This window comes from Chiloscyllium plagiosum, unplaced genomic scaffold, assembly GCF_037043375.1.
Source record: "Chiloscyllium plagiosum isolate Xiang-an unplaced genomic scaffold, Cpla_swu_hap1 HiC_scaffold_16, whole genome shotgun sequence".
Classification (NCBI taxonomy): Eukaryota; Metazoa; Chordata; class Chondrichthyes; order Orectolobiformes; family Hemiscylliidae; genus Chiloscyllium; species Chiloscyllium plagiosum.
This window is the reverse complement of record NW_028270154.1, coordinates 45,900,373-45,928,275: the sequence shown is the minus strand read 5'-3', so window position 1 is coordinate 45,928,275 and position 27,903 is coordinate 45,900,373. Positions and strand designations below refer to the sequence as shown.

The 27,903-nt window shown below is 39.6% G+C and overlaps 1 protein-coding gene across 2 annotated transcripts in view; it reads left to right on the top strand.

Moving 5' to 3' along the window:
* LOC122556664 (PH and SEC7 domain-containing protein 2) overlaps positions 1 to 27,903 on the top strand; it is a 196,886-nt gene that overhangs the window by 103,296 nt on the left and 65,687 nt on the right. For both annotated transcript variants that reach the window (XM_087995355.1, XM_043703660.2), the window contains exons 6-7: positions 7,091 to 7,203; positions 16,095 to 16,155. In XM_087995355.1, the coding sequence (XP_087851481.1) occupies positions 7,091 to 7,203; positions 16,095 to 16,155 (174 nt within the window). The remainder of the gene's footprint in view (positions 1 to 7,090; positions 7,204 to 16,094; positions 16,156 to 27,903) is intronic.

Here is a 27,903-nt window from a genome sequence, read left to right as displayed (position 1 = left end):
ACAAACCAGCAAATCTTTTGATTTTTTTTGTGTCAACATTTAGCATTAAAATTGTTGATGTAAATATTTGTTATCAGAATTACCACTGTAAGCCATATTTCATCATGGTTGTTCATGAGCCAGTTGAGTCAACAAAAGTATTTTGTTGTTTTTGCAGTAACTGGAATTTCGATAGTCTTAAAATTTTTTAAAAAGGTATATATTGCTGAATGTTTAAATCTATCAGTTGAGCTATCTTTTAGTTATTTTTAATGCCTTCTTTAAAAGTTCTTATTTCGAGACCTCAGTTCATTACTAAAACATGCAGAACTAGATTTTCAGTCACATGTCAGGGTGGGGTGCTCTGGGTATACTTAAAAGCAGCATGTCAGGTTTTTGACACCTCTAGACTTGCTAATATTTGTAAAGGGGGGTTAGAATAACTGTCAGCAAACCATACAACACCAATTATCTTGCTGTTAAGCTAACTGAAAAACTATATCACATTTTCAATGTAAGAATGAGAGGCACAAACAGGCCGGAACACGTTAGTTCACAGCTGTTGGGAGCAATGTTGAGAACCATTACTTTATGGGGCTGATGATTTAAAGTATTGTTCAGGAAAGGCACAAACCTCGGGACTCATGTAGTGGTACAAAAGTTGCCATTGATTGAGAAGAATGGATTAAGTAGTGAATGAATGGGTTTTTGACCATTTGCTCGGACAATGAGGCCTCTGGCCCTCTGCTTTCCTACTTGCCCGATTCCTCCAAACAACAGCAAGGTTAGTCATGGCTGTAAGCTGCCCTTGAAAATTATCTTCAGAGCTAGTCCTGATTCAAGGCCCACTTCAATAAATGGGTTCCACACAAGCCTCAAGCCCAATTAAGCATTTTTACCTTTAAAAATCAAGTCATGACATTAATGTATTACAGGGTCAGGACCCATAAATGATCTGATTATCCAGTTCTCGACCATGGATTTAAAGTCCAGCCCTAGGCTTTGTTTGGAATTTGAACAGGATGATTTTTACATTACCATTTCAATGTCTCACCATAGTTTCTACCATTTATTTAAAATATCTCACCATTAAGTATCTCATCATTGTCTCTACTATTTTATTTTGCCAATCACTGCTTCTTGAATCTGATTCCTTTCAGTATTTCTGGCCTGACTTTTGGTGATGATGGAAAGCTTATCATTTGAGCCAAAAACCTTGAATGAACACAGACATTATAACTGTCCCAGAATAAGGCACATCTCAGTTTCCTGGGGTCAGGAACTAGTTTGGATCAGGACTTACATGTGCTCAGTTCTTGGGGACCTCTTGCTATTTTAAACATCACTCCATCCACGCCTATATAATTTGGTAGTTCAGGATTGTGAAACATTAAGTGTATAATGTGGACCTTTAAGAGCATGTCTGAACTTTGTGTGTTTCTTTGGAAAGCCAAAGTGCCTAATGGGGAGAAATAAGGCATTCTATTGAATATAGTCCCACATCATGTTTGGGAGATGTAAGGTATTCTTTGTAATGTTTAAAGGTAGGCATGAATGAGCATAATATGTACACAAAATCATTAACTGTTAAGCTTTCTAGACATTTCAACATCAACTGTCCAAAGTTTCAAAAACAACTTTTAAGATAAGCCATCAAAAGATCCTATCAAAAGTAACTGCCAAGGAAAGCTGCCAAATGTTAAGGCTTTTAAAAGTCCTGCCTTTAATTATTTGAAAGAAATGCGTGGAATTTTTTTTTCTATTTCGCTATGTCTATTGTTATAAACCTAAGGGTTTCCATTACTGAATTGTTACTGCACGACTGTTCGCACAACCATTGATTGTCTCAGTGAGGTGCCTATTATTTCACAGGTTGATTGGTAGTTCCAAGTGGTACCATTAATGAATTCCCATGTTTGCTGTTATAAAGGATCATACACCTGAATGAAATGTTTGGTCTTGCAAAGTATTTTGTACTTAAAGGTTTGTAAATGCAGGCTTTTGAATGATTGTTCAACAGGCAAGTTGTTAGAGGGATTCCTGAGGGACAGGATATGCATGTATTTGGAAAGGCAAGGACTGATTAAGGATGGTCAACATAGCTTTTTACATGGGAAATCATGTCTCACAAACTTAATTGAGGTTTTTGAAGAAGTAGCAAAGAGGATTGATGAGGGCAGAGCAGTAGACATGATCTATATGGACTTCAGTAAGGCATTTGACAAGGTTTCTGATGGGAAACTGGTTAGCAAGGTTCAATCTCATGCAATACAGGAAGAACTAGCCATTTGGATACAGAACTGGCTCAAAGGTAGAAGACAGAGGGTGGTGATATAAAAGAGACCGAAGGGGCAACTTTTTCACACAGAGAGTGGTACATGTATGGAATGAGCTGCCAGAGGAAGTGGTGGAGGCTGATACAATTGTAACATTTAAAAGGCATCTGGGTGAGTATATGAATAGGAAGGGTTTGGAGGGATATGGGCCGGATGCTGGCAGGTGGGACTAGATTGGGTTGGGATATCTGGTCGGCAGGGATAAGTTGGACCAAAAGGTCTCTTTCTGTGCTGTACATGGCTATGACTCTATGACTCTATAATGAAATCTACAATACTTATTTCAATTTTTATTCTATCTGATCACCTTCTGAGACCTGTTTGGATACTAAGCAAAGTTGGTGTGGTCGGGACAAAGTGTGTTGGGTGGGAGAGAACAAGTATTGGAATGAGCTGGTACTAATTTGTCGTAGATGCCATGAAGGTACAATGGTGTGAGTATATGGGCATGGTTGGATTGAAGGATATGGAGGGCTCTGGGTATTGGGTACAATGGCATAATGTAATGTTGCTTTATGCTTGTCTTGTAAGGAAAGGCTAGACAGGCTAGGTCTGTATCCTCTGGAATTTAGCAGAATCCAAGGGAACTTGACTATGTGAATGTCAAAAGGCTATTTCCTCTTTTATGAAAATCTATAACTAGGAGTCATAGCGTAAAAATAAAGGGTCACTCATTTAAGACAGAGATGAGGAAACAATTTTTTCCCCAGACATTGTGTGTCTTTAGAATTCCATTTAAATCTTTGCAATGTAGAGTAGATAGATTCTTGACGACCAAGGGATAAAAGATTATTAGGAATATACAGTCAAGGTTAAACTCTGCTCAGCTATGATATTATTGAATGGTATGGCAGGCTCAAAGTGTCAAATAACCAACTATTGTCCTGTGTTCATAATGTATTAGGGTACTGTAAATGATTGCAGGAGTAAAAGTTGCCATTGAGGGAATAAGGAGAACAGGGTGTGTGTGACATGAAGTATATGAGAAGTTGTGGGTTGTGGGCACCAAGCATAGACTAACATGGAGGTTAACATGAGAGTGCAGGAGGGCGTATTGGGAACAGCAGCAGGCACACATGAAAATAAGGCTACCAAATAGGTCGTAAAGCTACCAAATAGGTCTACGTGTATGCCAAACAGTGCTAGACAAAGCTCGGTAAGCCCACAACTGAGGCTCAGATCTAAGATCTGCAGTCACGCCACATCCAATTGTGAATGATAGTGGACAGTTAAACAATGCAATGGAGGAGGAGGGTCCACACATATTCCCACCCTCAATAATGGAAGACTTTAACACAACAGTGCAAAAGATATGGCTGAAGCAATGCAGCTATCTTCAGCCAGAAGTGCCAAGTGGATGATCCATCTTAGCCTCCTCCAGTGGGTTCCAGCATTATAGATATCAGTCTTCAGCCAATTTGATTCCTTCTACATGATATCAAAACATGGTGGGTGACACTAAGTACATCAGAGGCTATGGGTCCTGACAAACTTCTGGCAACAGTACTGAAGATGTGTGCTCCAGAACTTGCCTCTCCCCTTGCCAAGCTCTTCCAGTACAGTTACAACACAAGCATCTACCTGACAATATGGAAAATTGCTCAGGTATGGCATGTACATAAAAGCAGGACAACCCAGCCAAATGCCATCCCGTTTGTCTACTTCCGATCATCAGTAAAGTGATGGAAGGTGTCAAAAATAGTGCTTTCAAGCAGCTCCTGCTCAGCAATAACCTGCTCAGTGGTGCCCAGTTTGGGTTCCTCCATGACCACTCAGCTTATGACTTCATTACAGCAAGTTCAAATAGGGACAAAAGAGCTGAATTCCAGAGGTGAGGTGAGAATGACAGCCCTTTACATCAAGGCTGTACTCAACCATGTGTGGCATCAAGGAGCCCTAGAAAAACTAGAACCAATGGGTATCAGGGGCAAGCTGTGGCTGGAGTCATATCTGGCATATAGGAAGGTGGTTGTGGTTGTTGGAGGCTAGTCATCTCAGTTCCAAGACATCTCTGCAAGAGCTCCTAGTGTCCTAGACCCAACCATCTCCAACTCCTTCATCAACGCCTTCCTTCCATAATCAGGTCAGAAGTGGAGATGTTTGCTGATGATTGCATAATGTTCAGCACCATTTGCAAATCCTCAGAGACTGAAGCAATCTGTGTTCAAATGTAACAAGATCTGGACAGTATCTAGACTTGGGCTGACAAATGACAAGTGATATTCACACCACACAAATACCAGGCAGTGACCATTACCAATAAGAGATAGTCTATCCACTGTTCCTTGGCATTTATTGGTGTTACCATCACCAAATCCCCACTATCAACATCCTGGGGACTACCATTGACCAGAAACGCAACTGGACTCACCACATAAATACAGTGCCAATAACAGCAGTTCACAGGCTAGGAATATTGCAGTGAGTAACTCACCTCCTGACTCCCTAAAACTTGTCCACCATCTACATGGCACAAGTCAGGATTTTGATAGAACATTCCCCATGGGTTGAGATGGGTGCAGCTCCAAAACATTCAAGACGCTTGACACCATTCAAGACAAAGCAGTTCACTTGATTGGCACCACACCCAATCCCTCTACCACCGATGCCTCAGTAGCAACAGTATGCATTATCTACAAGATGCACTGCTGAAATTCACCAAAGATCCTCAGACAGCATCTTCCAAACCCACAGCCACTAGAAGGACAGAGGCAGCAGGAACTTGGGAACATCACCATCTTCAAGTTCCTCTCCAAGCCATTCACCACCCTGACTTGGAAATATACTGCGGTTCCTTCTCTGTTGCTGGATCAAAATCCCGGAATTCTCTCCTGAATGTTAATATAGGTCAACCACAGCAGATGGACTGCAGCAGTTCAAGAAGGCAGCTCACCACCACTTTCTCAAGGGCAACTGGGGATAGGCAATAAATACTGGCCAGTCAATGACACCCTCATCCAATAGACTGAAATTAAAGAAAGGAACTATTGGGGGTCAGTCCAGGACATGAGGTGGTATGTGACATGTGGCAGAAAGGATAGGACTATGAGAGATGTTATGTTTTTTTTTGACATTTCAGTGCCAGAGCATGCACAGCTGAGACAGAGCTTTTAATCAATCTGAAAACTCACCAAGATTAACATTTAACTTTCATCCAGCCAATGGCTCGTTCTTAATACAAGGGATCGTTCAAATGTCATTGTCACTGTCTTGTCATACGTGGAACTGGGATTTGAGGTTTGTCCTCCTCTCCCTGTAAAATGGTTGAACGGTAGGGTTTGGGGCCTAGCTTTGCTGCTCCTCTCCCTTGTAACATTGCTGTCTCTTATGTACAGCTGTAAATGTTTTTTGTAAACTGTTTGTTTGTAATTTGTTTAATAAAATATATACAAGGGATCGTTGATGAGAGGAACAACTAGGAGGAAAGAAGGAAGGATAATACAGCATAGGGCACCGTATTTCCAGCTGGACAGCACTTCTCTTGCCTAAAGTGACTATTCTTTCCATCAAGGCAGCATTTGGCCAAGTGTACCATGAGGAATCCCACAGAGGTTAATGTTAGTGGGTATTAGTGGGAAACTTTTCATTAGAAAGAATGATGGCTGGCACAAAGAAAGTTGATGATGGTAGTGCTTGTTGGGGTTACATCATTTTAGGTCCAGTTTATTGCTAAAGGAATGCCTCAGAGCACTGTCCTAGGTCCACGTCCCTTCAGATATTCCATCAATGACTGTTGCTAGATCATAAATTTGAAAATGGTGTAAAATAACTGCACAATGATCAGCTCATTCACAGTGCCTTTACAGTGAAACCATCTGTTTCCATATAAAGCATGAAAAATTCCAATTATCTCTCTGTGACTTCAAAGATAACACTATTGCTGAATGCCCCATTGTATACAATCCAAGGGTTATGATTGACAAGAAGCTGAAAAGGATCCAATCACATCAATCTTAGGATATCTTAGAGACTGGATATCCTAAGGTGAATGACTCACCTTCTCAATATCCATAGCACTTCATAATCAATAAGGCAAAATCAGGTGTGTAATGGAATAATTTATGTTCATTGTGATTGAATGCAGCCTCAACAGCACTAAAAAAACACACCAGACAGGTTAATGCAGAATATGTAATAGTCTCTTTAATCATTAGAGTAAGCATTAACAACCTGTATAAAACTTTTCAAATATCATCTTGTCTTTAAATATTCATACTTAAAGTTTGATACTTTTAGCTTCTTGTTTAAAATTAATAAAATAAACCTACTTCTTTTGAGTAGATGATGAGAACAATCCCCAAGTGGAGAGTCACGGTTCAAATGAAGGGATATAAGTAGGTTTCCTTCCTGGTCTCCCTTAAGAGCAATCTTCCAATCAAAGGCACTTCCTGTATGCAAATAGTCTCATCACTTATCTGTGTTAATTTTATTTGTATTTACTTCTTAAAATTGAAAATGTAAAATGACACTGTGGCATCAATTTCACATTTCTAATTTTAGCTAAAATTGTGTTTTGATATGGTTGTGCACTGACCAATTTGTTTCTTTGGATGACTGCACAATTTATGTTATAATACCAAAATGTAGGCAAATTTCAACAATACTTCGAATACATTTATATGCAATTCATATGCTCCTGTTGAAAACAAGAGCATAGAAATCATCTTTACAATGATCTATTGAAAAGCAAACATATTTTCAGACTTTCTGAATGAGCAGTTCTCTAATTTCTAGATGACTTTTTAAATAGTTCTTCTCTTCCCTTTCTCCACTAGGAGATTTTTGAAAGCTTTTCCACTGATGGGTGAAACGCAGGAGCGAGAGAGAGTTCTGATTCATTTTTCTAAGAGATACTGTCAATGCAATCGCGATTGTATCAACTCTGAAGGTACAGAAATAGTCACAAGTGCAATTAAACAGTGAGAATATGTTTAAATGATTAATTATACTTTGGTTATTGATATACGTTTCAAAGGGAGAAAACATATTTCAATATATTTTGATTATTATTTGATTGAAGTTATATCTTTGCTGACAATTCTGAGAATCATTTTAACACCCCTGAAGATGACTTTTACAAAATGAGAACACTTCAAAATGTTGCAGCTAAAATTCAGTATTGCTTGATATAAATTTATTACTGTACTTGTATAATATGTAATTGTTACAAGTACGTGAATAAATAAACATGTGTCATGTAATGTGTGCACAGGGCTCTAAGAATCTGCTGAAAGGAAACAGGAATTTTGTGAGAGAGGGAATTTGGTGCAGAGAGTGAAGGAGACATCAAGTTCTTTAAACAATGGAACAACAGTAAATAATCCCAGAGGAGGAAATAGAAAATGTGATACCATAATCAACACACAGAGAGAAGTAACAGAACCCATAGCATGAAGATAAATGTAACAGGAAGAATTTAGCTATTCTTTGTTTGATGAGAATTTAAAAATAGTACGATTGCTGGTATTCAGCATTAGTTTGTGAGGATTTAACATTAGGATGAAAGAATGTATGTAAAAGGAAAATTCGCTAAGTGATTCAATTCAAAGTGCACATAAATAATTGGCAAATCACTTTATGATTAATCACTGAAACTTCTGTAATGACCAATTTGTTTTAAATCAGGCTAAATCTATATTTTAAATATAGATCTCAAGGGACCAATTTGTTCAGGAAATAAATTCTAGATAGCTAATCTAAACATAAAATATTTATAATGACCTGAGAGTGCTGGTAATGCGTTGGTGTAGATTCTAGACAAGACTATTCCAAATTTCCATTTCTGCAAACAAATGACCCATCCACTAGTTAAAGACAGCGTAACAGGAGTAGAAAATAAAAGGATATACCTCTCAATAATTTAAGACTCTGATAAAAATTAAGATAAAATACAAGAGGGATCTATCATCCTAAAAGGGGTATAGTGTAGACCAAATAGTGGAATGGAATTGGAGGAAAAAATATGTAGGGTTACAAATGGCTTACAAAAAATAGGGATAGTATTAATTCCACTAAGAATTGGGCGAATTTTAGAATTCAGCAAAAGAGACAAGAAATTTAATCAAGGGAGGGAAAATAGATTGAGCATAAAATTGGAAGGAACAATGAAACTGATCATAATGCTTCTATAAATATGTGAAGAGAAAAGAGTAGAAAAAACTAATGTAGGTCCCTCACAGTCAGAAACCAGGGAAATTATAATGGAAAACAAGGAAATGGCAGAAGAATGGAACACATACTTTGATTCTGTCTTCACAAAAGCATAAATAACCTTCTAGAAATTTTAGGGAACCAAGTGTCTAGGGATGGGCAGAATTGAAGGAAATCAATATTATAGGTGTAACGAAATTCATGGGGTAAAAGCTAACAAATCACAAGGGCCTGATCACCCACATCCGAGAACACTGAAGGAAGTGACCCTGGAAGTATTGTATGTATTGGTGATATTTTCTGAAATGATATGGACTCTGGAGCAGTTCCCACAGATTACCCCACTGTTTAAAAAGGGAGGGAGAGGAATAAACAGAAAATTACAGATCAGTAGATCTAACAGTAGTGGTGAGGAAAATGCTGGAGCCTCTTACAAAAGATTTAATAGCAGAACATTGGATAGCATTAACAGGATTGGACAAGGCCAGCATGGGTTTATGAAAAGCAGATTATGCTTCGCAAATCTACTTGAGTTTTTCAAGGATGTGACTAATAGAACAGACAAGGAGAATGTGGCACACTTGGATGTTCAGAAAACTTTTGTTAAGATTCTTCACAGGAACATAGGAATTAGGAACAGGAATAGTCAATACAGCCCTTTACGTCTGCTCTGGCATTTAACATGACCATGGCTGATCTTATCCTAGCATCAACTCTCAGTGGTTAGCACTGCTGTCTCGCAGCGCCAGGGACCTGGGTTCGAATCCAGCCTTGGGCGGCTGTCTGCGTGGAGTTTGCACATTCTCCCTGTGTCAGCGTGGGTTTCCTCTGGGTGCTCCGGTTTCCTAAGATGTACAGGTCAAGTGAATTGGCCATGCTAAATTGCCCATAGTGATAGGTGCATTAGTAGGGGAATGGGTAATGGGTGGGTTATTCTTCGGAGGGTCGGTGTGGACTTGCTGGGCTGAAGGGCCTGTTTCTACACTGTAGGGAATTTAACCTAATCTAATCTAAAAACTCCACTTCCCTGCCTGCTCCCCATAGCCCTTTATCCCATTTTTCATCAGAAATGTAGCTATTTCTTTCTTGAATCTGTTGATTGATTCTTCCTCCACTGCACCCTGGGGCAGGGAGTTCCACATGACCCTCTGAAAGAAGTAGTTTCTCCTCATCTCAGTTTTGAACCTACTTCCTCTCACTCTATATTCACAACCTCTTGTTAAAGACTGCCCACAAGGGGAACATCTGTTCAACATCCACCTTAGCATCCCGTTTAACATTTTATATACCTCAATCAGATCCCCGCCTCATTATCTTGGACTTTAGTGAGTACAAGCCCATGCTATTCAACTGCTCCTCATATAACAGCCCTTTTAGCCTTGGAATCAAGCTGGTGATCCTCCTGTGAATTGCCTTCATAAGAGATTGGTAGACAATGTTAAAGCGTAAGGGGTAAGATGGTAATATAATGGCCTAATACTAATCCTAATGAATCAAGAATTGATTGGCAGACAAGAAACAGAGTGGGAATAAATTTTAAAAATACTGCTGATGCTGTTAATCTGAGAATTAAACATTGAAAATGCTGAAGTTCAGCAAGTCTGGCAGCATCTGTGGAGAGAAACACAGAATTAATGTTTCAAGTCCAATTCAAAAGAAGTTTGAGGACTCTGGGTCTATACTGAACAGAGAAGGATGAGGGAGGATCTAATTGAAATATACAGAATACTGAATGGCCTGGACAGAGTGGATATTGGGAAGATGTTTCCATTGGTAGGAGAGACTAGGACCCAAGGGCACTGCCTTAGAGTAAAGGGAAGACCTTTCAGAACAGAGGTAAGGAGAAACCTCTTCAGCCAGACAGTGGTGAATCTATGGAATTCATTGTCACAGAAGACTGCGGAGGCCAGGTTATTGAGTATATTTAAGACTGAGATAGATAGGTTCTTGAGTATCAAGGGGATCAAGGATCGCGGGGAAAAAGCAGGAGAATGGGTTTGAGAAACTTATCAGGCATGATTGAATGGCGGAGCAGACTTGATGGGCTGAATGGCCTAATTTCTGTCTTATGGTCTCATGGTCTAAGTTGTAATGCTGTTTCTTTTTGATAGATGCCAACAGAACTGTTGAGTTTCTCTAGCATATTTATTGGGAATAAATGAATTGTTTTCTGAGTGACAGAAAGCGACCAATGGAATACCATAAGAACCAGAGCTTGGTTCCCCAGCTATTCACATGATATATAAATGACCTGGATATGGAAACTAAATACAACATTTCCAAGTTTGCTGTTGACAGAAAACTGGTTGGGATTGTGAGCTTTGAGGAGGATACAAGGAGGCTTCAAAGTGATTTACGCAGGTTGAGTGACAGAGTACAACACGTCTAAATGTAAGGTTATACATTTTAGTGTGAAAAACAGAAAGGAATATATTATTTAAATGGTGACTTATTGAGAAGTAAGGATGTACAAAGGGAACTGGATGTTCTTCCAAACTAGACACTGAATGTAAAGAAGCAGGTGCGGCAGGCAATTAAGAAGGCAATAGGAATATTGCTGTTCATTGCATGAGGATTTGAGTTAAACAGGACCTGAGTGAGACCATACCCCAAATATTGCTTGCATTTTTGGTGTCCTTACATAATAAAGGACGTACTTACCATACAGGTAGTACAGCAGAGATTCACTAAGCTGATACCGGGGATAGTAGACTCAAAAAAGTGGTGCTGCAAAAACATAGCCGGTCAGGCAGCATCCGAGGAGCAGGACAGTCGATATCGTGAGCATATGCTCTTCATCAGGAATGCGTTCCATTTGCCTTCCTAATTGCCACATTCCTGATGAAGAGCTTATGCTCGAAATGTCGACTCTCCTGCTCCTCGGATGCAGCCTGACCGGCTGTGTTTTTCCAGCACCACACATTTTGAGTCTGATCTCCAGCATCTGCAATCCTCACTTTCTCTCACTCGGGTAGAAAGACTATCCTATAAGGAGAGATTAGTTAGACTGGGTCAGTATTCAGTAGAGTTTAAAAAGATGATAGGGGAACTTACTGAAACGCATAAAACTCTAACAGGGCTAAACACACTAGATTCAAAGAAGATGTTTTCCCTAGTTGGTGAGTATAGAAAAAAGATTATGATGAGGAAATCTTCCTTTGCTCAAACGGCAGTGAACCACTGGTTCTCTATCACAGAAGGCAGTGGAGGGTAAGTCACTGAACATATTCAAGAATGAAGGGTATTATTACAGCAACTGGGATAACATTTGAGGACTCATCCATTGAGGTAGTTTGGGCTCTGGTTAGAAACAGGAAAGGAGAGGTCACCTTGTTGGGAGTTTTCTGTAGGCCTCCGAATTGTTCCAGGGATGCAGAGGAAAGGATAGCAAAGATGATTCTTGACAGGAGCGAGAGTAATGGGGTAATTGTTATGGGGGACTTTAGCTTCCCCAATATTGACTGGTAATACTATAGTTCAAGTAGCTCAGATGGGTCAGTTTTAGTTCAATGTGTGCAGGAGGGTTTTCTGACACCATATGTAGACAGGCCAACAAGGGATGATGTCATATTGGATTTGGTACTGGGAAATGAATCCAGCCAAGTATGGAAGTAGGTGAGCACTTTGGTGATAGAGACCATAATTCAGTTATATTTACAATAGCAGTGGGCAGGGATAGGTATATACCACAGAGAAAGAGGTATAACCGGGAGAAAGGCAATTATGATGCGATTAGGTAAGATTTAGGATGCATAGAATGGGGAAGGAAACTGCAGGGGATGGACACTGTTAAAATGTGGAGCTAATTCAAGGAACAGCGACTGCGGGTCCTTGCTATGTATATACCTATCAGGCAGGGAGGTAGTTGTCGAGAGAGGGTGCCATGGTTTACTAAAGAAGTTTAAACTCTTGTCAAGAAGAAGAGGAAAGCTTATGGGTGGATAAGGTGTGAAGGCTCAGATAGGGGGCTTGTGAATTATAAGTTAGCCAGAAAAAAATCTAAAGAGAGGGCTAAGAAGAGCCAGGAAGGGACGTGAGAAGCTGTTGGTGGATAGGATCAAGGAAACCCCTAAGACCTTCTATAGGTATATCAGGAATAAAAGAATGACTAGAGTAAGATTAGGGCCAATCAAAGATAGTCATGAAAAATTGTGTGTGGAATCTGAGGACATAGGGGAAGGGCTTAATGAATACTTTTCATCAATATTCACATTGGAAAGGGGCAACGTTAGTGAGAATATAGAGATACCGGCTAAAAGATTAGATGGGATTGAGGTTGACAAAAAGGAGGTTTTAGGAATTTTGGAAGATTTGAAAATAGATTAGACCCCTGGGCTGGATGGGTCTTATCCTTGGATTCTCTGGGAAGCCAGGGAGATTGCAGAGCCTTTGGCTTTGATCTTTATGTCATCATTGTTGACAGGAGTAGTGCCAGAAGACTGGAGGATAGCAAATGTTGTTCTTTTGTTTAAGAAGGGGAGTCAGAGCAATCCTGTAAATTATAGGCCAGTGAGCCTTACTTCGGTTGTGGGTAAGGTGATGGAAAAGGTTTTAAGAGATTGGATTTATAATCATTTGGAAAGGAATAATTTGATTAGGGATAGTCAACACAGTTTTGTGAAGGGTAGGTCATGCCTCACTAGCCTTATTGAGTTTTTCGAGAAGGTGACAAAACAGGTGGATGAAGGTAAAGTAGTTGATGTGGTGTGTATGGACTTCAATAAGGCGTTTAATAAGGTTCCACACGATAGGCTATTGCACAAAATAAAGAGTTTTGGGATTGAAGGTGATTAAGCAGTTTGCATCAGAAATTGGTTAGCTGAAAGAAGACAGGGGTGGTGGGTGATGGGAAACATTCATCCTGGAGCTGAGTTACCAGTGGTGTGCCGCAAGGTTCTGTTTTGGGGCCAATGCTGTTTATCATTTTTATAAATGATCTGGAGGTGGGCATAGAAGGATAGGTTAGTAAATTTGCAGATGACACTAAGATAGGCACAGTTGTGGATAGTGCCAAAGGATGTTGTGGGTTACAGAGGGACTTGGACAACGTGCAGAACTGGGCTGAGAAGTGGCAAATGGAGTTTAATGCGGAAAAGTGTGAGGTAGTTCACTTCAGAAGAAATAACAGGAATGCAGAGTACTGGGCTAATGGTAAAATTCTTGGCAGTGTAGATGAACAGAGATCTCAGTGTCCATGTGCATCAATCCCTGAAAGTTGCCACCCAGGTTGATAGGGTTATTAAGAAGACATATGGTGTGTTGGTGTTTATTGGTAGGGGAATCGAGTTTCGGAGCCACAAGTTCATGGTTTAGCTGTACAAGACACTGGTAAGTCCGCATCTGGTGTATTGCGTGCATTATAGGAAGGATGTGGAAGCTTTGAAAAGGGCTAAGAGGAGATTTACTAGGAAATTGCCTGGTATGGAAGGGAAGTCTAAGGAGGAAAGGCTGAGGGAACTGAGGCTGTTTTTGTTGGAGAGAAAAAGGTTGAGTGGTGACTTAATCGAGGTGTATAAGATAATCAGAGGGTTAGATAGAGTGGACAATGAGAGCCTTTTTCTTTGGATGGTGAAGGCTAACACGAGAGGACATAGCTTTAAATTGAGGGGTGATAGATTTAGGCAATTTCTTTACACAGAGTAGTAGAGGCATGGACTGCACTGCCTGCAAGAGTAGTAGACTTGCCAAAGTTAAGGGCATTTAAATGGGCTTTGGACACACATATGGATAATAATGGCACAGTGTAGGTTAGATGGGCATCAGATTAATTTTGCAGATCGGTGCAATATCGAGGGCCGAAGGCCTTTATTGCACTGTAATGTTATATATTCTAGATTTTTAGAGGCATCGAGCAGGAAAGTGGGCATTGGATAGAGGACCAGCCCTGATCATATTGAATTGCACATTCAGGCTTGAAGGACCACATGCTGTAATCCTGCACCTTGTTTAATTTAGGCAAACCTATTATTATAGGTGAAAATGAGGATTGCAGATGCTGGAGATTAAAGTTAATTGTGTGGTGCTGGCAAAGCACAGCAGATCAGGCAAGAGCCGAGGAACAGGGGAGTCGATGTTTCGGACATAAGCCCATGAAGGGCTTTTGCCTGAAACATCGATTCTCCTGCTACTCAGATGCTGCCTAACCTGCTGTGCTTTTCCAGCACCACACTCTCAAACCTATTGTTGTGCCCAGACCCTGGGTGAGGTTACTCATTTTGAAATGGCTCCAGACAGGATATATCAGATCATTAAGCTTCTGAATGAGAAATTTAGAACCCTGAATCACCCACTCCCTCAGGTGGTCACAACAAGATTAATTTGAAAAAGGATCCCTTCCCTCTGCACCCAATGGATCCTTGATTGATCCTGCTCCTGCCTTTGGCATCCATGCTTGGAAGCAGGTATATATTGAGGAGCCACCCTGTATTGATCTTTAGAAATTTGTTCCTGGTCCTACCATCAAATCTGTCGATATAGCATTTGCAAGGTTCCACCCATCAAATTGTGAAAAATCTTTAATTGGCAATCAATCATGAGAAATTTATTTCACCGAAAGTCAGGAAAACGAAAGCTAATATTCGAGCACAGTAGATAAATGGAGAACTAAAGGGGAAATTAGATCGAAGGATGAAGACACATAATAAGCAATTTGATATGAAAGGACAGGAAGACAAAATAGAATGTGAGGAACTTAAGAGAAGTATTTCTTTTAAATGATCAGGGAGACAGGAAAAGGGCATACCAAGTTATATAAAATGTGATAAAGTATGCTATAGATACACAAGTAACAAAAATAAATTTAAAGTCTTGATAAGTTCATTAAAGGGTGAGCATAATAAAGTTACAGGTGGTGACAGAGAAATGGTAAAAGTTTTGAAGAATAATTTTGCTTTAGATTTTTACAGAAGTAGAAAATAGACATTTCACTAGATGTTGATATTAAAAGGAATATGACACAGTTGGGATAGAAAGGAGAAAATAATTGACAAACGAACAAGGCTATAAGAGTATAAAGTCTTAGTTTCCGATGGTATACACCCAGCAAGGCTTTTCCGCTGGTGTTGCACAGATGAGCAAACATACTACTGATGGTATTATACTGAGCCAAGCTGATCTTGGACAACTTATGCTGATCTTGGACAGCTGTAGTACTTCAGCTGATTCTTCACGGTAACAACTGAATCAGAAAGAACTGCCACTAGTGGAATCCTGTATCCTTATTGTGTCTTCCTAGCAACTTGTTGCTGCAGAAAGCTACTGAACTGTCGCTATCTCTAGCTTTTTCTGTAGGTTATGTGAAAACTTGTAAAGTGTATTGTGTATGCAGATAAGGAGCTCCTCTAACCTATCCATCATCTCAATCAGATGCATGAAAGCCACCTCCACTGCTTCTACACAAGATCACTATTTTCTAAGCATTGTTTCATTAAAGTCAATGCCACTGAGATCACAAGCACAATTATCATGGGATACAGCCCAATGTCTTTAGGTTACCAATGTTGTAAGTTACTGTGAGCACATCCATCCATGATTCAATCTCAAATCTGCACTAATAGCGGAATATTTGCAACATAATATTTTATTTGTGTGTACAATTAAAAGTGATAATGATACATTTTTTTATTTCAGATGGAGTCCATACATTAACTTGTGCACTAATGCTTTTGAACACAGACCTTCATGGGCATGTAAGTGCATTTGATTATTTTACAGATAAGATACTTACACTGAGGTAAAAGTTATGTCACAAGAGTAAAACTTCTTAAAATAACAGTATCTTACTTCAGAAAAGGTAAATAAACCAAAATGCATTTAAACTTAAAGCAATGACCACATTAATTGTCATCTGAAATATGGTTACAAATATTCATTTTTGTTGAAGAAGAATTTTATGTGCATTAGAAATATTTTTAAAATATATGCATAATTAATTTTCTTCACAGCTCATAATTGTTTCAGTTAAGTATAACCTCATGAGGAGAATCAGCATATTTATGAATTCCAATGCAAGTTGAAATCGCCAGCAGAATTTTCTTAGCTTATTCCCGAGTGGAATGATGGGATCACTTTTTTGTTTCAGGAACTTGATTCTAATTTGCACGCTGTGCAGTTGGTGTTACCAGAACAAAATAATTATCATCCTACCTTCTGATTCCCCACCCAGTCAAGGGCAGAGGGTCAGGATTTTGCATCTAAAACAGCAGTGAAGTATCTTTGCTTAAAGGGATCACAAAGGGAAGGAAAGCAATTCTGTGTGAAGGAGAATGGAGATGGAAATCCTGGAAAACTGTCCTCCTGTTTATGGAATCATCCATGGAGATGATGATCGATAAACTGAGGGCATGGAGAGAAGCCCTTTTTCCACAGGTTAGTAGGAGGAGATTATCAGTAACCTGCTGAGGACTTGGATCCTGAAAGTGGTTCATTGAAGTCTGATGAGATGAGTGCCAAAACTCTCAACTGGGAGAGCCAGTATTTTCTCAACCCCCGAGCATTCTATTGCACAGCATTCTTCTAACGGACACAACTTGCTGTTATACACATGTATTTCTCTGCAGTCCCTTCCACAGATTTCCATCTTAATAGTCATAGAATCCCCACAGTTTGGAAGCAGGCCATTCGGCCCATTGAGTCCACACTGACCCTCTGAAGAACATCCCACCTCTCCTACCTTATCTTTGTAACTGCATTTTCTATGGCTAAACCACCTAGCCTGTACATCCCTGGACACTATGAGCAATTTAACATGGCCAATCCACCTAAACTGCACATGTTTAGACTGTGGGAGGAAACCAGAGCTTGTAGAGGAAACCTGTACAGACACAGGGAAAATCTGCAAACTCCACACAGTTGTCCAAGACTGGAATTGAACCTGGGTTCCCTGGCGCTGTGAGGCAACACTGCTAACCACTGAGCCACCATGCTGTCCGGTCAATGCACACTCACTCTCAATGTATTACCCTTAGTTCCATTCCACAGAGTTGCCCTGCTCAAATGTTTGTCCTTGATCCTCAATATCCAGTTAACTCAGTTAACACCTCAACCAATAAGTCTCAGCTTTTTTTGTTGTTAGAGGAAAAGAACCCACAATGCCAGAGTCAGGCAGAGAACTGGGTTGGAGCTGCATCCGTCCATGGTTACTCTTATCCTGATTGTGGCAGAAACCCTGAACATTGACAGGGAGACAGTTGTACAGATTGGTGTCAATGGAGAGCTGGGGATAGCCCAGCTGGTAACAGAGTTAGATGTCACAATACCCCCTGACTTCACTTTCACTAATATTGAATCAATGTCAACAATACATTAAATGCCCTGATCTCTGCTCTGTTAGTTTGGAGCCCCCATTTCATTTTGGTCTAGGTTTAATTCATATCTTTAATTTCCCACAGGTATGTTGAAGCTGCCAGTGAAGCAGATGAGGATAAGCCTGAGAAGTCTTCAGAAGACTAGCCCTGTCACATGACCTCTGTGTACTCTGCAGAGGAGCAGATATATAAATCATGATGGGCCTAGCAGGGTGGCACATGGCAAGGAGCACATCACCTGTGAGCAGGAGCAGACTGGGGAGACAGGAACAGGAATGAACAGTCCTTCTCCCACATTCTGTTCAGTAGACACAGTTGCTGAGCTTTGAAGGTCATACACTGAAAGGATATTTGTGGAACAGCAAAGGGAAATGCATATGCTTCTGTCAGATTGTCCAGAGGCAGTGAGCACCCTTGTACAGAAAATGGACAAATCTATAAGGCGAATGCCAGGTTGTCTCAGTCATTTCTGCACACATTTCCAGTGCACAACCATTTCCTGCACACACTAGCTGTCAAGTTAACACAACCATAAACAAAGCATGCCATGCTCTGCACAAACAAAGGTGGGCAGATCTTTGACAGATTCCTCATGGGCTTCAAACTGAGACTATATCTGCCAAGGACATCTTGCGGCAGAACAGGAAAATGAATAGCCTTTAATGAAGCTACAGAGGAGCACTTTGTCGGAAATATAGAAGGAAATGCAAGAAAGTGTTCTTGGTAGCACAGAGACAATCATTCCTCAAATTGTTAATGTTCCATTAGTGCTTTTTAAAATTTGATTATAAAAATGTGTTTTTATGAACTCATTTATTACTAAGTCATTTAATTTGTGGATTCCCCCAGCGATTCTGCTCCTTTTGATGAAGGTTTTTAACTGCCAAGTGAAAGTGGCCGGTGTCTTGTGTAAGTAGTGGGGAGGTTTGTTAGTGTTGGCGTAGGGTGGGTTTCAAAGGGAACACAAAGCAAAGCTGTGTTTGATTCCCTCAACAATCTCAAAGTGAATACAGTTGGAATCTTTTCTAAACAAGGCATTAGTTGACTGACTGGTGTAGCATTTGGCTGCACAATGTGAAATTCAACATATCATAGAATTGCTACAATGCAGGTAGCGGCTATTCAGCTTATCGTGCCTTCACTGGTTCTATTACCTGGGGTGAATCTCCTTCCTTTCCCTATGTCCCTGGACACCATTTCTACCCAAGTAATTTAATGTCCTCTGCCTCAATTGAACCTGCCTCCACCACATCTTCAAGCAGTGCATTCCTAACTACTTGCTGTGTGGAAAACAAATCCCATATCATCTTCACTTCTTTCGCAAATTAACTTAAATCTATGACCTCTTGTTATTTTTTCTTTTATGAGGGGGAACAACTTGTCCCTATCTACACTGACCAGCCCACTCATGATTTCGAAAACCTCTATTAAATCTCCTCTCAGCCTTCTTCTCTCCAGGGACAACAATCCCAACTTCTTCAATCTGGCCTCATCAATGAAGTCAGCAACTGAACTATGAAAGGTCCTGAATGTGAAAATGTTGAAGGTTATGGTTACCATGGGCAATATTGCCAACTGCTGCACTTGAAGAACTGTCTTTGAGAGATTGCAGTTAGCTGTGACCACCTGCTGCAAGAACCTGAGCCATCAGAAATAGTGCTGTTTAAGCAAGTTTACCTTTGGCCGAGACACCCTTTCCTGAGGGTATCATCTATTTTAAGTTGTAGCTGTGTTCTATCCCTTCTGTTCCATCTTGCTGCATGGAGCTGTGGAGAAAGCTGCTCCAGTCAGTGGAGTTTCTCGGCCACAGCACCACCATCTCAGAGATCCAACTAACTGCTGAATATGCTGACTCCATATCACAGGGAAGTCTCACATTCACTAAGACAAGATTAAAATCAGTCCTATCCTAAGTATAAAAGTTAGTGTCCACAACAAAATTGGTGAGTTCAGACTACTCCTGTGGAGACCTTGCATTGTAGCTGAATACAAACTTGTCTGCTTCATTATTTCTGCTGTTCATATCATTTCATCCTGTGTTCAGTTCCCACTTTAAACTCATTTTCTCCAACGTGCTGAGCTGCAAACATTGCATTTAACTAATGTGCAGCTGGCAGTGAAGGACTCTATGCTTAAAAAGGCCCTTAATTGCCTTTTAAAGTACTTCAATTGTTTGCCAACCAAATCTACAGGGATTGCTCCCAGGACTTGTGAATCATCCTGGGATAAGTGCAAGAGGGTGAGGGACCATGTTGGTGTCCAGATAATGTTGGTGTCCAGATCAACCAGCCTTTTCTGGGACAATCCTAATCTGCATGCCCCAGGACCTGCCCCCAAAAATTTGGGAAGTTTCTCCTGTATTTCTTTTCTACTTTTATGTTTCGGTAGCTTTGATTATTTTTGAGTTCAATCATTTCTTCGATATTAGTGTCTAACAACAACTGTGGAGGTGCATTAAAAAAAGGACAAGAAAAATCAGCATTAATTCAGATAGAAACTGCACATTTATATATGTATAAAATCTGGAATGATAATGAGGGAGAAATTGTGCTGTGTATACCCATTTTAGCTGTTGTATGGACTCTCGGTGGATGATGTCCAAATTGTGAAACACACTACCAATGAACAGTTTGGCAGATGTCGCATTGATAAAAATGGTTACACACACACACCATACCACACAGTGCTATTGCTTATTGCTGGGCTATGTAAATGTAAAAGGTTGAACAGTGGATGTTGGCAGGATATATAAAGTAAAAATGAACTTGTTTGACTTGATAATTTGTATCAAGTTGCACTAAGCTTGTATTAAGCTTGTTGCACTGCTGCACTGAATCCATATTATTGAAACAGCACTCCTGTCGTTGACTTGCACCATCAATTGTTCCCATGGCTTCCATCCCTAAGCACATAACAAGAGGATATCTAATCCCTCCCAAATGAAAGAAACCTCTCCTTTTCACCTTTTTCCATCAAGATCGTTGTCTGAAACCCTTTATGCTTACTCACTGTCATGTTCAGTCACTGCTCTAATTATTGCAGTCTTAATGAACTTTTGAAAAATACCATCAATTCTTATAGTTACATTTCACCTTTCCTTAAAACAGCATGCTGTGCTTCTAAGTAACATTTGGCTGTTGAGACTGCAACAGATTGTGCAACCCGTGAACATCACAGGGAGTAGTAGCTGCATGCAGCAGTCATTTTAGAGAGCACATAGTACCGAGTTTTCATGCTGCCTACAATGCAATAAATGAGCTTGGCCTAATTAAATAACACAAAGCCTTTACCTGTTTTCAGGAGTTAGTCAATTTCTTCTTCTTCAAAACAGGGAAACAAACTTCATAAAGGTTCGGGAAAAAATAATGGCTGTTCCAAAGGATGTAAACTGATTTGTTGAACCGAGATGTAAACTGTTCTAAAAACAGTGATGATGAAGGAGCCGAAATAAGCGGCAGAATTTTTTTCAGTTCAGCACATGAAGAGTTAGTGAGAAAGACATCCCCTCGGAGCACAGCAGCCCCACAACTATTGGCATTGGCTGGAGATGGGCATTCCACCCCTCAGTCAGAGTGGGGGGGCACCAGTGAGGGTGCAGACCTGAAAAGGGATGGGTGTGCAGTTTTCAATATGAAAATCCAATCTTTGGGAGAGATCCAGGTGGCATGACTGGTTGGGCTTCCTCCCTGACCTTGAACTCCTGCTGGTCTTGAAAGCATTGTTAATAACTAGGAGGTGACACGGAGTGATCAATAGATCTTCCTGGGTTGGTCTGTAGCTCAACCCATAGCTCACAATCTCTATCACAGGGAGTGCACCAGAGAGGGGATTGTGAGAAGAGTAAGTGAGAACTATGAGTGGGCTATGGGTCTTGATGAGAAGCTACAGGCTCCCGCGAGTGCAAGAGGCTATTGAGGGAGGGCACTGTCCTCCACCTGAAGCCCAAACCAATTGATCTGCTGGGCTCACCCCACCCCTGAAAGTCTTCTGCCAGACTTAGTGATTGGGTAGTAAGTAGAGATGGGGTGGTAAGTAATTCTCTAAGTAGAGAATAATGAGCCACTTAAAGACCTCACATGGACAGGCTGTTATAGGCCTTGCCCATCCCATTTAAAATTGTGAATTGGTTGGGGCGGGCAGTTGGCTGGATGTTTAATTGAAAATGTAAGATCCATCCCCTCACTTGCAAATCTACTGGTGGAGGTCTGGAAAGTTCTGCCCAATGTGAGATGATGTATGATTAGATATAAACTAGAAATCCTCAACTGCTGGTTAGGAGCAGAATATGAACCAACAAATATGTTTCATGACTCCCGTGTTTCATTGACCTTATTGGCAAAACTCCACTCTGGGTTTGGTTCTTATAAGTAATCAGAATGACATCCTTAATGCCGCATGTGGAGTGTATGAAGATAAGTAATTGTCTAACTCTAATAACCAAAAGGAACAGGAAGGAAATTTATAAGGGCCTGGGAGCAGTCATTAAAAATTTATTGGCTTATGGATCAGGGTCAGCATAAAAAGTAAACAATAACAGTATTGACATTGTTTTTTTTTTAATCAGTACCAAGCAAGGACTATGTGAATTCATTAAGGCAAATTTACTGAGTGAGAACACAAAGCTAAATGTGGGAAAGTTTCCTCAAAGAAAAATGGAAAAGAAACTATAAAATTAAGTATGTAAAAGAAGTTTACGGTTAAAAGTGTAAATTACATAAGCAGTTTACTGAAGGGATGAACAGTGAAGTCAACAGGGAAAAAAACAATCTGTACAAAACTTAAGGGGGAAGCTATAACCTGTATTGAACTGATTACCAATGTAGGATTGTCAGGCTCACATTACTTGAGTATACTGGAATTGACATATATTAATACGCAGGAATCTGTTCTTTTCAGACATAAAGAATGTGCATATACTGTGCCTGTTTAAACTCAACCAGATATTTGACAGCAATTCACTGGGTTATTTCTCAGGGAAATTTCCTGATCAATCAGACTCAACCTGCTAGTTTGAAATCCAAAAACAGCCGGGCAATTAACAGTCAACAGTCAGCATGTAGACCACAGTGGTTCAGGAAGGCAGCTCACTACCACCTTCTCAAGGGCAACTGGAGATGTGTTATAAATACTGGTTGAACCAGCAGCATGTGTGAATTAAAAAAAACATTAACTACTGCATCCTCCATGGCAACATATTCTCGAATCAGAGTCCAATTGCCAACCATAGAATCATAGAGATGTACAGCTTCGGAAACAAACCCTTCTGTCCAACTCATCTATGCCGGCCGAATATCCTACACTAATCTAGTCCCATTTGGAACACTTAGCCCAAATCCCTCTAAACCATTCCTATTCATATGCCCATCGAGATGCTTTTTAAATGCTGTATTGTGCCAGCCTCCACCACTTCCTCTGGCAACTGATCCCATACACACACCAACATCTTCATGAAAACATTGCCCCTTAGGTCCCTTTTATATATTTTTACCTCTCACCTAAACCAACGCCATCTAGTTCTGGACTCCCCCAACACTGGGAAAAGACTCTATCTATCTTATCCATGCCCCTCATGATTTTATAAACCTCTGAGGTCAACCCTCAGCCTCTGATTCTCCAGGGAAAACAGTCTAAATTTATTCAGCCCCTCCCAATAGCTCAAATCCTCCAACCCTGGCAACATTCTTTAAAATCTTTCCTGAACGCTTTCAAGTTTCACAATATCCTTCCCATAGGAAGGAGACCAGAATTTCATGGAATATTCCAAAAATAGCCTAACAATGTCCTGTACACCCGCAACATGACCTCCCAACTCCTGTACTCAATACTCTGATGAATAAAGGAAAGTAGTGTATACCAAACACCTTCTTCACTATCCTATCAACCTGCGACTCCACTTTCAAGGAGCTATGAACCTGCACTCCGAGGTCTCTTTGTTCAGCGACACTCCTGAGGACCTTACCATTAAGTGTATAAGTCCAGCTAAAATTTCTTTCCCAAAATGCAGCACCTCTCATTTATCTAAATTAAGCTCTATCTGCCACTCCTCAGCACATTGGCCCACCTGATCAAGATCCCATTGTTATCTGAGGTAACCTTCTTCGCTGTCCACTACACCTCTAATTTTTGTGTCAACTGCAAACATACTAACTATACCTCCTAAGTTCACATCCAAATAATTTACATACATATAAATGACGAAAAGTAGTGGACCCAGCACCGATCCTTGTGGCACACCAAAGGTCACAGGCCTCCAGTCTGAAAAGCAACCCTCCACCATCACTCTCTGTCTTCTATGTTTGAGCCAGTTCTGTATTCAAATGGTTAGTGCTCACTGTACTCCATGAGATCTAACCTTGTTAACCAGTCTCCCATGAGGAAATTTGTCGAACGTCTTACTGAAGTCCATATAGATCACATTTCCTGCTCTGCCCTCATCAATCCTCTTTGTTACTTCTTCAAAAAACTCAATCAAGTTCGTCAGACATTATTTCCCACACAAAAAACCATGTTGACCATCCCTAATCAGTCCTTGCCTTTCCAAATACATGAAAATCCTGTCCCTCAGGGTTCCCTCCAACAACTTGCCCACCATGAAGTCAGTCTCGCCGGTCTATAGTTTCCTGACTTTTCCTTTCTTAAATAGTGGCACCACGTTAGCCAACCTCCAGTCTTCCAGCACCTCATTAGCACTCTCCTCTCAAGCATTATAAATGTTGATTTTCCCCTTTATTGGCATTCTTGCAAATTATTCTGCTGAATGCAAGATGAAAAGCTACAGCAATATTTGAGCTCTATACTACCAAATTACTATTTATATAACTTTTGGAAAGATACAGCATCATGTTAGAGTTTTTAGTGAGTTTTAAAATAAATTAATCATGCCAAAAGGGCACATTGTACTAAACACATTGTACTAAACACAATAATAAAATCCTTTCAGTATCAGAACTGTAAAAGAGTGGTTAGTCATTTAAAGATAACAGCAGCAAAATATTGGGAAAAACCAGCACAGAAGATTTTGGAAGGGACCTAGGAAAAATCGTAAACATTCCAGTTTGGAAAGTGTGGTGCAGCAAATAAAATTTTGGAGTTCAGAGCCAGGACAATGGACTTGTGAATCTGCAGAAATTATAGCGCACTACTCAACCTGCACTTACATCAATTTGTAATTTTGTTGTAGAAAGAATAATATGAAAGATCTCAAAGGTAAAGGAGATAAACTATAAGGGAATATTGAAGTTTTGAAAAAACTTATAATGATGCTAGATAAAAACATATAACATTGTTAGATATATAGGCCAAATAGAAGGGAAGTGGAAATACTTAACGATGCAAACTTCAATGGGCCATATGATATTTACTCACCTCAGATCATTCTTGTTTTTCTACATTTTGAATTGGTATTTTTAATGCTTCATAGGCTGAAAGGGAATAATCTGTGCTGTTAGGTATGCTGTCATGTATTTCCTTGCACATACTTCCATTAATCTTGTATAAAATTGATGCTCATAACTTGTTATGAACCAAGTGGAATAGAATGTATGTAGCATTGCTTTGTTGTCCTTGATAGCCTCCATTCTGCTTGGAAATCTCCAATAGAGGAAATGTCAACAGCTGCATGTTAGAGACTAACCTTTTCTTTTGCCTTTGTATCCTTTCTGATTTTCTGCCTGACCGTGGATCCCATATTCGCTGCCTCAGGTGGTAAGTGTACTTCTGCTCGGTGCATGACTTTTGACTGTAATGACGGTAACCTTTTCCATCTCATGAACTTTCAATTCCAAATTCCATATTATTTGTATAGTTTTATAAACTTAAGTTTGTGAGTAATGAAAGATACTATGTTCTTGGAAAATTTGGCTGAATAGTACAGAACTTTTTTAAAGAATCAAGAACATGGTTGTGCTTTTAATTCTGGACATTTGGTTGGAAGTACAACCATACGTTATCCATTTAGATATTCAGGCTAAGGCAAACCTTCAGGTTATGGTAGTACAATTCTGGGTGTAAGTTAGAACAGTACAAACACAGAAACATTCTTTACTGGTAAATCAGAAATTAGGGCAGGTCTCTAAACAGTAACTGAAGTAGCTCTGCTGCTACTATATAATTCAATAAATAATTAATGCATGTGAAAATATTGTCTTGTGTTTTCTTGAAAGTGGTATTTATTTTGAGCACTTTTTCTGAATTGTTTTTGATTGATGGAACCTCCATGGGGGAAAATGTTCTTATCAAACTCTTGTTATTGGTGCTGTAGATGCTCTAGGCAGCATTTATGTAAGCTCTGGACTGGTAAACTAAAACACCAGTTAAGACAATTACTGGAAAATGTAGGAGCAGAATAAATTAACTAGGGTTTTAACAGTCTGTTTGAATGCATTCATTACCTGCTAGATAATGTTAATCAATGAGCAATGGCCACACAATTTGTAATGAATTTTCTTAATGTAATTATTTATGTTTTTGATCTTGCCATTATTTATTTTGTGCACAATACTCACACATGTATTGTTCGCTGGCTATAACTGTATATCTAAGAATGGTACGAATTTCAGATTTACCTTTTCTATTTTGGCATAGAATATTTATTATTATCGTATGCAATCAACTGAAAAGTTTTCTGCTTCATTCAATCATTATCATTCACATTCCCTTGCATGTTATAATCAAATCAGTGTTTTAATTATGTTATGCTCGAGTGTAAGCATGAGAACTCAATTATTAGATATGCCAAAAAAGCTGCCTTTGTGAAAAAATACTACTTTTTACGATTTCTAATTTAGTGAAACACCAGTTAGCATGTATAAATTTCACATGTCAACATTTGATTTCAAGTGGTTTTTCTAACTGTAACAGGGTTTTATTTTCTCAACCATATTTCCCATTATTACTAATAATTTCTGAGTCAGACAGAGGCCAGGTAAGTGTAGGCTTTAACCAGTCCCCACTAATATGCCTTCCAACATCTGGAGGAATGCATTCGATTAGGTTTTCCAATTGGTACGTTTATTTTGTACATGTTCAGAAAAGATTTACAAGGATGTTGCCAGGGTTGGGGAGTTTGAGCTATGAGGAGAGGCTGAATATGCCGGGGCTATTTTCCATGGAGTGTCAGAGGCTGAAGGGTGACCTTATAGAGGTTTATAACATCATGAGGAGCATGGATCAGGTAAGTAGACCTGAGGGTATCCAAAACTAAAGGGCAACATTTCAAGGTGAGAGAGGAAAGATTTAAAAGAGACCTAAGGGGCAACCTTTTCATGTCGAGTGTGGTGCGTGTTTGAAGTGAGCTCCCAGAAGAAGTGGTGGAGGTTGGTATAATTATTACATTTAAAAGACATCTGGATAGGTACATGGATAGGAAAGATTTAGAGTGATATTGGCCAAGTGCTGGCAGATGGGACTAGAATTATTTCAGATATCTGGTCAGCCTGGATGAGTTGGACTGAAGGGTCTGTTTCCGTGCTGTACATCTCTATGACTCTATGTTTCTCACCTCTGGTCACCAGAATAAGAGATGTCCTGCTATTTTACAAAGCTGTGTGATCTTATACTGAAAGTGACATTTGCCTTCATTGGAGGATAGTATTGCATGGGCTTTTTAAACATACTTTTCAATACATTTAGCATATTCTCAGCCTTCTGATATCTGCACACAATGAAGTGCACTGTAGTTTAACATTGAATGTAATTTAAACTTAGTTACATTTAAATCTACTTATTTTCATGACAAAAATTCAAGAAGAGTTGAAACATTCAAAATATTTTAGTACATTAGCAGATTTTCTGAGGTGCTTATAGCTTCTCTAAAGTAAAATTATTTTTATGAAGATTTTTTGAATTATATTTAAAATACAAGTTAATTTCTTAAAGTTGATATTGGAAATATTACTTTATATTTATGATAAATACCTGCCATATTGAAAATGGGAGTCCAGAGACTTGATCATGATATTGAGGGTAATTTATTTCTGACACCATCTGTCCCAAAATTGCAGGCATAATACAATAAGGTAGAAAAAAAAACCTTGTTGGACAGAATTTAATGTAGAAACAATACAGAGATTGCTGGAAAAACTCAGCATCTGGCAGCATCTGTGAAGAGAAATCTGTATCAACGTTTTGGATCC